General features: G+C 39.8%; 1 protein-coding gene across 1 annotated transcript; it reads right to left on the bottom strand.

Moving 5' to 3' along the window:
- Positions 1–9258: 9258 nt before the first annotated feature.
- LOC131426166 (bifunctional phosphoribosylaminoimidazole carboxylase/phosphoribosylaminoimidazole succinocarboxamide synthetase) lies at positions 9259–11782 on the bottom strand. Its single transcript, XM_058588658.1, has 3 exons — positions 11489–11782; positions 10957–11418; positions 9259–10159 (listed from the first exon to the last, which is right to left on the bottom strand). Exons 1-3 carry the CDS (start codon positions 11505–11507, stop codon positions 9354–9356), a joined length of 1287 nt encoding a protein of 428 aa, XP_058444641.1. The 5' UTR covers positions 11508–11782; the 3' UTR covers positions 9259–9353.
- Positions 11783–12739: the final 957 nt, after the last annotated feature.

Below are 12739 nucleotides of genomic sequence, written 5' to 3'. Positions count from 1 at the left end.
CACACTATCTTACATTTTGTCGTGAATACGACTTACTTTACTATGGGGTGCCTTTTCAAAATTAGCCATATGGAAGAATGGGCAGAACTTAATCGTGAATATCTCGACTTGTATTAATGGTAGCAACATAATTCTTTCACCATTTCATCAAAAATATGATCAGGAATTTGGGATAATATTTTGAACAGTGTGAGATAACCACAAACAACTCAAAAATTAAGTTTTCTCAAAATTTCAAAATAATGCGGAAAACTCTTTACTTTCGCTTGGGTTTTTCGCGCAAGGACGACGATTTTGAGGTAGTCAGGCACATATCTTCAACTGAATGCGTATAAAAGGGGAACCGTGGTGAAAATCGATCATCACAATTCGTCATCTAACACTCGATGTGGATAGACGAATAACCTACTACGACTAATTTCGATTTTGTTTTATTTTTTATTCGCAGTTGTCTACCTACCCAAGCTATGGGTAAAAACCGCCATAGATCCGAGAAGGATCCAAAGGATGCTAAGCGTCTGAAGCTAAGTGATGTACAGGTAAACGACCGTTTGCTGAGTAAAAACCAATATGCTGATCTGCCAGTTGATGTCGAAGAGGAACTGCAGAAGAAGGAAAAAATGCCGCCTTTCTACCTGAAGGGCTTCCCACCAACTCTACGCTCGGATTTCAACACACTGATCAGCAAAGGACTACAGGCAACAATCCGTTTATGTACTGAAGGCTACAAAATAACTGTTCCGGCTTTGAACCACTACAAAGGAGTGGAATGCTATCTGAAGCAGACAAAAGCGGAATACTTCACACACGATATTGCCGCCAACAAACCTATGAAGGTTGTACTTCGAGGACTACCCGACATGATGGAAGCCGAACTAAAGCAGGCACTGTCGGAGGCTGGACTAAAGCCTTTGATGGTATTTAAAATGAAGCGCCATAATACGGACAAAAAGTTTAGAGATCAACTGTACCTGATTCATCTGGAGAAGGGCTCCATCACCATGAGTCAACTGAAAACGATTAAATCGTTATTTCACATAATCATCGAATGGCAAAAGTATAAACCGGTACATCGGGATGTCACACAGTGCACGAACTGTTTGAACTACGGCCATGGAGCGAGGAATTGCCACATGAAAAGTCGGTGCGGGAAATGTGCCGAACCACACAATACCAACGATTGCCTACTAGATGACATCGCTGTAAAATGTGTGAACTGTGATGGCGACCATCCATCTACTAGCAAATCGTGTCCCAAACGTGCTGAGTTCACAAAAATTCGACAACAGGCGTCCCGCAAACAATCAACGCGCAAGAATGTTCCACAGAAGGATGAAGTTAATTTCCCACGGCTCCCACCGAAGAGGGATATTCCGAATTTGCCGCCACTTCCTCGCAGCAATCCAAAAGATTCAGCTGCTGGATCACAAAAAGAATCTTCCTCAAAAATCCCTCCTGGATGGGGCAATAATCAACCACAAGCAAAGGATGACTCTGGTGATTTATTTTCTGCTGAACAACTGATCGTCATTTTTTGAAACAATGACAACAAAACTACGAAACTGCAGAACGCGGTTAGATCAAATCAACGCCTTAGGCAAATTCATCATCGAATATGCAATATAATGAGTTGGTTATAGTAAATTGGAATGCTTGCTCACTCAGGAGCAAAACTGCTGAATTGTCCGACTTTCTTCAAGAGAAGAATGCCGATATTGCTATTTTAACTGAAACTCATCTTAAACCTGAAATTTCTATTTTTATTTCCAATTACAGGATTCACAGGCTCGACAGGACAACTACCAGAGGAGGGGGAGTTGCCATTGCCGTTAAACGATCCATTCAGCACAGGCTTCTGTCAGCCTTTAAATTGCAACTCATAGAAGCCATCGGAATTGAGATTACAACGACGATGGGACCCATCATCATCATTGCAGCGTACTGCCCCAAACAAACAAATCTTCGAGATAGTACGTGTGTATCATTGAAGCGAGATCTGGCTATGCTCACCCGACGACAGAACAAATTCATCATTGCTGGGGACCTGAACGCACGGCATGAGCTGTGGGGAAACAGAAGACAGAATCGAAACGGATTCGTACTTGCCGAAGATTACGAAGCTGAACAGTACAACATCCTTGCTCCGGATCAACCAACGCGACTTTCCAGATCGGGAGTTCATTCCATTTTGGATATATTTATCAGCAACATCGCCATAGACAGCTCTCCGGTTGTCTTCAACGAGCTCTCCTCCGACCACCTTCCAGTAATATTGACGTTGGGATCTTCACCAGAAACAGTGCCTATTCAACCTCGGAGGAACTATTATCGCACCGATTGGGTCCAATTTCAACAAATCGCCGACCAACTTATTAATATCGATTTGCCACTTGATTCCCCGATGGAAATCGATGCGGCCCTATCTTCCTTCCAGCATTCAATCACAGTCGCTCGTGATAGGACGGTTCCAGTACAACATATGGCGAGTTCCTCTCTTCAAATCGACAGTGTCACCAAGAAACTCATCCGACTTCGGAATATCTACCGGAGGCAGTATCAACGAACTGGCATTCTAGATAGGAAGACTACTAATAATAACTTAACTAGGATAATCCAGGAAAGGATATCTGAGCTTCACAACAGGAACTTCTAGCAAAAGCTTCGAGAAATTCTCCCACATTCAAAGCCCTTCTGGTCCTTAACGAAGGTGCTTAAGAAAAAACCGAAGCCTATTCCTCCTCTGATGTCACCCCAGGACGCAGCTGAAGGAATACCTTTAATCACACCAGTAGAGAAGGCAAATGCGCTAGGCCAGCAGTTTGTGTGTTCTCACAATTTAGGACTCAACATTGTTAGTCCATATGAAAGAGCCGTTGCTGATAGCGTAGCTGAGGTTGACCAATCAGACAGCTTGGTTCCTGAGGAAAGTAGAGTCACTGCGAATGAGCTGATGGCTTTTGTGAAAAAATCCAAAAATATGAAGGCCCCCGATTTCGACAACACATTCAACATTGAGCTGAAACATTTGAGTATTCGCTCATTTGTCTTTTTAGCTAAACTTTTTAACAGGTGCTGGGAGCTTGGTTACTTCCCTTCAATGTGGAAGTTAGCTAAAGTTATCCCAGTTTTGAAACCGGGGAAAGATCCTTCCTTTTCCAAGAGCTATCGGCCCATCAGCTTACTCTCTGCCCTATCCAAGCTGTTTGAAAAGTCAATACAAAGGCGAATTCTTGCTTTCGCAGATGAACAGGATATATTTCTGGAAGAACAGTTTGGGTTCCGGAAAGGAAGATCCACCATCCACCAACTCACAAGGGTTAACAACGTCATCCAGCAAAACAAATCAGTGTCCAAAACGACTGCCATGGCAATATTGGATATTGAAAAGGCATTCGATAATGTGTGGCACGATGGACTGGTGTTCAAACTGCATCGGTATAATTTTCCCATGTATCTTATTAAAATTATCAAAAATTATCTTGCAGATAGAGCATTCCAGGTTTCTCTGAATAATGCACTTTCAGAAAGATTTACTATTCCTGCTGGTGTACCCCAGGGAAGTATCCTAGGTCCCATTCTATACAACATTTTCACATCAGACATCCCACCTCTTCCGGGTGGTGGTGTTCTGTCACAATTTGCTGATGATACTGCCATTCTTTACAAAGGTCGTGTCATTAATGCTCTGAAGAATAAACTACAGACAGGTCTGGACGCTTTAACGGAATATTTTACAAGCTGGAAAATTGTGATCAATGCAGCAAAAACTCAGGTCATCTTGTTTCCACATTCAAGATCTCCAAAACTTGTTCCATCAGACGAATGCAGAATACGATTCGGTGATGAGGTCATTCAATGGTCCGATGAAGTTATCTATCTAGGACTCACCTTTGACAGACATCTGATATTCAGATCACATGTTGACAAAATCGTTCAAAAATGCAGCATACTCATTAGGTCTCTGTATCCGCTGATTTGTAGAACATCTAAACTATGCCTGAAGAATCAGATGGCTGTCTATAAACAAATCATCTACCCCGCAATTGAATACGCAGTCCCTGTTTGGCGGGGCTGTGCACGAACACACAAACTTAGGCTTCAGCGCATTCAAAGTAAGATTTTAAAAATGATTCTAAATCAACCCCCTCGGACAAGGACTAGTGAAGTACATGAGATGGCCTCCCTGGATATACTAGAACAAAAATTCGAACAATACTGCACGAAATTTGAAGAGAGGTGCTCAATCTCTGAAATACAAATAATTCAAAATTTGTACATGTTAGGTTAGGGATAGTTATAAGTAGGTAGATATTTTATTAATAATTAAAATAAATATTATGATTAAACATTAGTATGTAAAACAAGAGTAAATAAAACACCTAATATTAATAACTAATCGTATGAACAACAAAGATGAAAGGCCAAAGGGTCAAAACACTTGTACTGTAAAATGTTGATGTAATACACAAAAATAAGATTAATAAACAGATATTTATGCAAAAAAAAAATGAAAATCGATCATTTCTTTTCGTGCGTTCGATGGGAGCAGACGTCGTGGGAGTTAAACCTTCAACCAGCAGCGACGGAGAGAGCGCCTTATGTGTGGTTAAAACCTCAAACGCTCAGGTAGCAACTTTCATTCGCTTGCTGGCCTTCAAGGCGAGCAGACTGCCATCGCGAGAGTTAAACCATCAACCAGCAGCGACGGAGAGAGCGCCTTCTGCGTGGTTAAAAGCTCAAACGTTCAGGTAGCAACTCTCATTCGCTTGCTGGCCTTCAAGGCGAGCAGACTGCCATCGCGGGAGTTAAACCATCAGCGACGGAGAGAGCACCTGCCATCATTTGGTTTTCGGTAGTCGTAACGAGAAGTTCAATTTTCAGATTTTAGTTACGCAATATAGGTTTAGAATTCAGAGCCTGCGTGCTGAAACTGGATTCTGGAACTGTATTCCGGAACTAATTTGAGTTTCGAAATTGCAATTCTAGAATTGAAACTGGATTCTGAGTCTGTTATTGGTTCTAAATTTAGTTCTTGAACTCAGGATCCAGTTCTTTATTCCAGACTTCTTCTATTCGGTTCTTTTTAGAACCATAATAATACTCCTAAAGAATTATGCGGAAATTTACTTTACTGTACTCTATAAAACCCATTCTGGTAGTCATGGCGAAAAATCGTCTTCATGTTTTAGAGCTTAGTTCTGGAATATGGGTTTAGAATTCAGAGTCTGCGTGCTGAACTAACTCAAATTGTCACCATTTTTTTATTATAAAGAACTATACTGCTTATTTCATAGTCTTTAAGTGCGTTTCAGAATGTTTAATGTAACTAATCTGTAATTTAGTCTAGGCGCATCGTTTAAATTTCTAGTAATGAAAGAGGGGAAAGTTGCACAATTCAAACAATCGATGAAATACCAATTCTAATTCGAAAGCATAAATAAAGTGTGTCATATTCGTATTCACGACATCCAGTTATGTCTCTGACATTACACACCCGTACTTTTTCTTACTAAAATGCTGAAAATAATCTTCATCTCCGAGTTTCATTAGCATGTTCTAATGGGCAATACTATATACAATCCATTATGTATCCACGTCGACCCTGCACTATTGTTTCTGACATTATCCACCGATAGTTTTGCTATCAATAGCAAATCCATTCACCTGCAGCATCAATAATGGCTTCATACCTTGGAAGGATACTTTGGACGAGATTTTGTGCGAATTTTTTTTCAAAACGACGACGCGTATTTTATTTTTCAAATTTTGTGAATTGCAAGTTCGGTTTTTAATTTGAGCACAAACATTTTCATTTGACCCAGACACGATCCGAATTTTATCAACCGATTTTTTCGGGTCTATTTTCTTTTAACATCGGTTTGTGCAGAGTACTTCTAAATTTCAAATTATTTGCGCTTAGTAAACTTAAGTGTTTGCACTTAAGTGGCTATGGATTTGGAAACTCATCGATATGTTTCACCTCTTTGAAATGATTCACCCACTTGCTCACAAATAGTTTCGACTTTTGAATGTATTTGGCCTAGGTCATTTTGAGACCTTCAAAATGCGAGCACGGAAATCTGCTTCGAAGTGCGAAGCGTACGTGGTACCTGTTTAAAAAAAAGGTTAAAATCGAATTAAAAACAATTCTCGGTTGATTTTTCATTCGGGCGTATAAGCAAGTGTAACTGTTTCTCTTTGTTTACTTTCTCTTCTATTAATTATCAAGCGGTTTCCACGTTTATCACTCAACTCTGCCCGATACCCGAAACTCAAATAGTATTTTTTGTTGACAGTTTGGCCGGTATATACATGTACATGAAGTACAGGAACCAGGTACAGAAAGTACGGCAATAAGTTTGAGTTTTTTGAGTTTGAATGATCAACCCTAAATGCTACTCCGTTACTGAGCTGAATTAGTTTAAGAATTTCTAGATAATCAGAGGAAAGACAAATCATCCTTCAATGTACATCTTCTAGTAGCCCCAGAATTCATTGATCAGTACCGGCACCGGTCATGCCCGAACGTAGACCACCTGAGGAATGGGAGAAGGATATTTGTTAGTATAAATTTCAGTAATGGTAAAATTCGCGCATTCGCGTAAAATGATTCTATCGCAACTATCCACTGCACATACAGAATCGGATCGCCTCAGAGAGAATCCCCACAGCAGCGAGTTAACCTTTGATTTTCAGACAGGTCATCGAGAGAAATTCGCTCCCGCACTGGTTTCTGTTCTATGTTAAATGCACCATGTCGGTTTTTTGTTGCTGCGATGATATCCGTCTCTCTTCGATGGTACTGATTGAATCGTGTGAAGAGTTGCTAGTAAGCGTTCTTTGATACGATAAAAGCCATCCTTGATTACAGATTTAAAAGGTAATATTCTCTAGCGACAAGAATTATTGGTTTGTTCACTGAATACATAAACAAGTATATATCTGTCAAAGACGACTGAATTATTAGAGTAAACGATTTACGATTTAAAAAAAATATTATTCTTGTTTGTGGTTTCGAAGGGGTTGAATCGAGGCAAACGACAGCTCTACTATCTTTGTGGCATTTTGTCGCATCGCAATCTTTATTAACCGCCAGTGAAAATTACACTAACGGATTTTCGCGTTAGTTGATTTTTATCATTCAATTTATAATCTTAAAAGACAAGCAATAACATGGAAGTAGAAAAAATATCAAATAGAACTTTTTGAAGAAGCTAGATGGAAATAAACAATAACTTGTTTTATTGAAAAATTATGGGGAAATATTAAAAAAAACTGATACCAGATGTAAAACGTTGAAAAATTCTGATACCTGAGTGGAGAAAAACTCGTGCAATTGTCGTCTTTTGCGACGTGGAAGCAGGAACCCAGTGCATCTATTCTTGGTTAAGTTTTTTTCCCCGTTGGATTCCACACGGCCTCTAGGCTGGTTTTATCCGGAGAATAATAAGAGCTATCTAACATTATCAATCTCCTAGTGACACCTTGACTGACAAATTCAAAGGTGAAAAAAAATTTTTTTTTCACGCATTCCAACTGACAAGCTATTTGAATTTAAACGTCAATTTCCCATCTGTTTAGCTTTTTGATTTTTCGTCAACAAAGCTCTAGGGTAATCGTTTTGACTGTCTTTATAGAAAGGTATTAAACTTGCTAGAAAACCGACTTTCGAACGAAGCCACGGAGACCCAAAGTGTTATATACCAATCGACTCAGTTCGACGTGTGTGTTCGTGCACCTTTCAATGAGTTTTTTTTTGCCGCTCAATTTTCTCAGAAAAGCCTGAACCGATTTTAACAAACTTAGGCTCGTTTGAAAGCTCAAATTGGGCCATTGATCAAATTCGAAGATCTAATGGCTGTGACTTTTGGTTCCGGAGATATGAGATACTTATACCATAGTGATGTAACCGACAAAACGTGTTTTCACGGCGCAATTAGATTAGTATCACTGTTCTCAAAGCAAAACATATTTTAATGAGACTGTTTCGATGAAAGAAAAAGAAAGGATTAAGAATAGGTTTTTTTTAAATAATCATTGAATGCGATTTGATTTATTTACTTCTAATCTAATAGCATTGCGCTACGAAGTGTTATATAAATACTTGACGATAATATGTCAATAATTGTAGGTTGTAACTTCCTAAAATCCTATCATTAGCTTTAGAATCCTAGATAGTATTTCACAATTCTTTGTCAAGTTTTCAAATCTATTGATGAGAGAGTTCAAAAATTGCATTTTTAATGTCATACATGATCGTTCGTGTTTTGTCCACAATCCTGTATTTGTTTTTTATTCCGATTGATTGATTCTAACAACATAGGAATAAGAAGTCAGTTTCACAATTGTGGGAATTGCTTGAAAAGTGTTCAAATCGTTATATTTGGGAAATTTCTTTAAGTGACAAGAGACTTTTGTTAACGTTATGGAAAGAAGTTGAATGTTTTCTAGGATTGAGGTGAGCAGTCGAGTAGGTGAGCTGCTTATTTACAATTTCCAGCCTGGCAAATTTTACCATAAAATCAGCAAATTCAACCAAAAGGTTTCCAGCATAATTTAGTGGATTGAGAACCACAAATCATAATGAATAATAGTGAGTTTTTTAGTTGTCCTAAACATAAATCTCCCTCCACGAATATTGATAGACAGAAATAAATCATGTCAGGAATTCAATTAGTTTGGCTGATTTTGGCCTTTCCGTGCAAATTATAGAAAGCCGCCGTCATCACCAATTGGTTATATTATTATCAATTCAACATGAATGGTACATTTCTGACAGTCCCTAATGTTGAATAAACTGTAAAAACTAACTAAATAAAGCTTTTCAACACAAAGTTTTGAGGTTCAAAAACGAGAGATGCTCAAAAACGCTAACTCTGGTTTGCGTAGTTTATGAATAGATCCCATGGATCTCATGAACATTACTGAGTTGAATTTTCCCCGAAAGTGGGATACAAATTGCATATAGATTTGATTCTCGACACTGCGATTCGAGTCCAGACAAAATGAAGGTTGATTTCAACATTGAATATTTTAATCTTCCACTCCTTATTACGAAAAAGGGCGATCCGAAACAATCGGATTCATCAACCACGCTGGACACACACTCATTCTAAAAACAGGCAATTTGAACAACTTCGTCAAACAATAGGAGGGTTTTGGTGTTGGAAATATGTACTGTCCTAAAGGTGTCAACGAAAGTTGGACTCCGGAAATGGGAAATGCAATGGACGTCATCTTCGAATCAGAAAACAATCGTTTAAAAGTATATTTGATTTTTAATTGTGCATGATCTTATACAAAACATTCTAATCTTAAAAGTATAACAACAAGTTTTATCTTATAGTACACTCTCATTCTGTTTTCCTCACTCCACGGAATCCCTTGTCGGCATAGATCAAGCTAGTGAAATTATTCAGTTGTTTTACGCGCAGCTTGGACCAAATGAGGAAATTTCCCAATCCCAAAATTTGTGCCGCATTCAGTGCGGCCGCTTCCGGGTAAAGCACGGTGGCGCAACCCAGTCCCGATGGCAGATTCAAACTGGACCACACGTCCTGGCTGACGTTTTCCGGTTTCACCGGCGGACAGTTTATGACCGGATAGTTGGTATTACCGGACAGAACCGGACCGAGACCGTTGGAACGTCCGGCCACGGTTATGAAGACCAGATTGTGCAGAACACTCTCGTACTCGCTGACAATTTGAAGGGTCGTTTTGGTGCCTTTGTGGGCCGAAGTCACCCTCAGTTCGACGTTCAGTCCAAACTCGCGGCAATGCTTGGCGATCTTCTCGCAGTGATCCTTATCCGAAGGGCTTCCCATCAGTACCACCACCAGGTGATCGTTCGTAGGTAAAATATTGTCCAACTGTTCGCTAACCCACAGAAAGTTACGCTTGACGGTATCCAGATCGGAAGCGGTGACCGAAGCCAGATTGCGGTACACCTGTTTGTCGACCATCAACCGTTTGTCACCCGACGGCCACAAACGCCACGAGTCGGAATCGATCACATCCGCTACCAGCAACTGCCCGTCGGCATCCACGCCGAACTCGATCTTCATGTCGATCAGGGCACAGTTCCGAGAGGCCCACGCTCGCTCCAAAACCTCGAACACAAGGATCGTTGTTTGACGCATGATGTCCACCTCATCTTGACCTGTAGAAAGAATTAGCAAGAAAATATGTTTTTTCATTGAAGTTCTATGCCTGACATATATACGTCATATGAGTCATGCGATGACTCGAACAACAAATCGCGCTGTGTTATCAGTATGTTGATGTTTTATTATTGATCCGTGATTGTCTGTTTGTTGCTATGGGAGGGATCGATTTCTTGTTGACCGTCCGAAGGCTGGACCTTGAGGTAAACATGTTTTTCTAGCCGGCGAGGTCAAATTGTTTACTACAACTCTGGTCACAGAATCAGTCGAAGGCTTTGAAACTTATTGATGATTTGTAGAATCTGTGACAACATTTTTACGATGCAATTCAGAATTGACATATCTAGGATCTATGGCTATAAATCTTAGATGATGAATATGATGAGTTTAGTAGATAAATTGACGATTACGGACGAAGCAAAATATTCGTTAATGTTATCCCAATGTAAACAACTAGAGTCGTAGTTCTCAACAACGCAATTAACGGTTCTGTAAGTATTTATGTTTTTGCTATTGCTTCCGGTTCCGAGAGCCAATATGAAAATAATTTTTTTTACGTCCCGACTAGTCAGTGCCTAGCAGTTTAAATTTAACCTTCTTGGCAGTTCATAACGGGGCTCTGGGAGCCTAGTTATAATTCTGTGAAATTAATTATAGCCTAATATGACAAAAGTTTGTAATCAATTCAATCATCGAACGGTCAGTTATTGAAAATTCGGATAACATGTTTGTGGGTGTGTCAATTTGCAGTTAATCAACTTTCCACATAATTAATAAGTCTCGCAAAACTCACCAATCAGCACACCGTTCACTTTAAATCCGGTGGACACAATCTGTTCCTCGCTCCACTGGGGGTCATCGTTGGCATCGTCCTTGTAGAATGTTTCCTGCTTGGGCGGGGAAAATCGGTAACCCTCCTTCACACCGGGATTGCGCTTTAGGTAGGATCCGGTGGCCAACCGACGGGTAACCCATTCGATCGGCACCATTTCGCACTTTCGTGCCAGGAAGGCATTATCGGACACCATCCGGACGAAGGCCGTCTTTAGACCGGCCTGGTTAAGCAGTGTGAACACTTTTGCGTTGGTTTGATTGGAGATTTTCGCTTTGCCCTCCAAATCGTGCGCTCGGACGCCATTGTGTGCCGTAATACGATCCTTGTTTAGCAGAATCGAGTGACCAGGTTGCGACGGAACATCGTAGACCTGTTTGGTTTTGCCCTCGATCAGCAGTTTGCCTAGTTTGATTCCACCAGCTAAATCAAGACAAAATATGCATACATGTATATGACAGACACACCATTTCCACAGCCTTCTTCAATTTACCTTCAGTAACACTAGCCATCTTTGATTTAATTTGCACTGACAATATGCGAGTCTAATTTATTTTGATAACGCTGGGAATCGTAGCAAGACACAGATCCCAAAACAACCCTGTTATTTCACTATCCTAGCAAAGCAGAACTCAACAAGTCGTCTGTCGCGCGGTTCTAATGTCACACTAATGTAAGCATTCCAGTTAAGTTTGAGCTGGAGTCACATTGCGGCTGATGATTTTATATAAACCCGTTGTCTGTGTGAGTCCTTTCTTCGTACCTAATAATTGGCTGAATTCGCGCCTGTTATCGCCACCAGAGAACTCGGGAACGGAGCATCGCACTTACTTCACTCAACGGCGAGAGTGAGGTGTTATTTTGTTTGCTGTGTGAGTCGTACCGCTTCACTATGCCAAACAAACACGTGCGAATAATTTATTGCGGAATCCTTTCTTGGCTGTTGATTGTACATGACTCTCACTTTGTTAATCGTGGTCAGAAAATATCATTTTGAAAACTAAATTATACATAATTGAAACATTCATTGGACATACAAAATAATTGGTTAAATTTAGCTAATTGCTACTATTATTGAGAGACTCTTAAGATGTATCATCAATTTCGCTCAATATAGAAACATTATACCAGTTGCTAAGCAAAAGTTGGAAAAGACAGGTAAAGTAATTCGGGATGCTTCTGAGAAGATCAACCAAGAAAACAGTCCGTTTTGATTTTGTGTTTGGTTTGTGCACCGTTGTAAATGAAAGGCAATGATTTTCTGCAAAATTCATTGCATTCGAGGAAAATGCTGGATGAATTTGATCATCGAGTGCTTAATGATGATTGGATCTGAAGCTATAATATTACTGGTCTCAGTGCAGGTTGAAATTTTACCACATTGCGGGTCCATATCCTAGACCAGTAATATTGTATTCTGGAACTCCGGATCAGAGCTCTGAAAATGGATTTTGAATCTGAATTCAGAATTGAAATTTGTATCTGAAACTGCGATTTAAAACCGAATCCTAGACCTGGAGTCGGAAACAAAATCCCAGACATGTATAATGGAGCTGGAGTTCTAGACCTAAACTGAATGTCCTGCTCAGATAGCAGTACAGTTCAGAATTTTTATTAAACGCATTTTTGGATTCTGGAAATTAACTCAGTTCCAGAAGTCTAGAATAAACTTTACGAACTGAATACTTGTTTTGAAATACGAATCTGAGTTTTGCAACTGATTTCGAAGCCATAAATAAATTTC

Source organism: Malaya genurostris, chromosome 1 (assembly GCF_030247185.1).
Source record: "Malaya genurostris strain Urasoe2022 chromosome 1, Malgen_1.1, whole genome shotgun sequence".
In the NCBI taxonomy this organism is placed as follows: Eukaryota; Metazoa; Arthropoda; class Insecta; order Diptera; family Culicidae; genus Malaya; species Malaya genurostris.
Note: the sequence above shows the minus strand (reverse complement) of the source record. Positions and strands in the feature narration are given on the sequence as shown.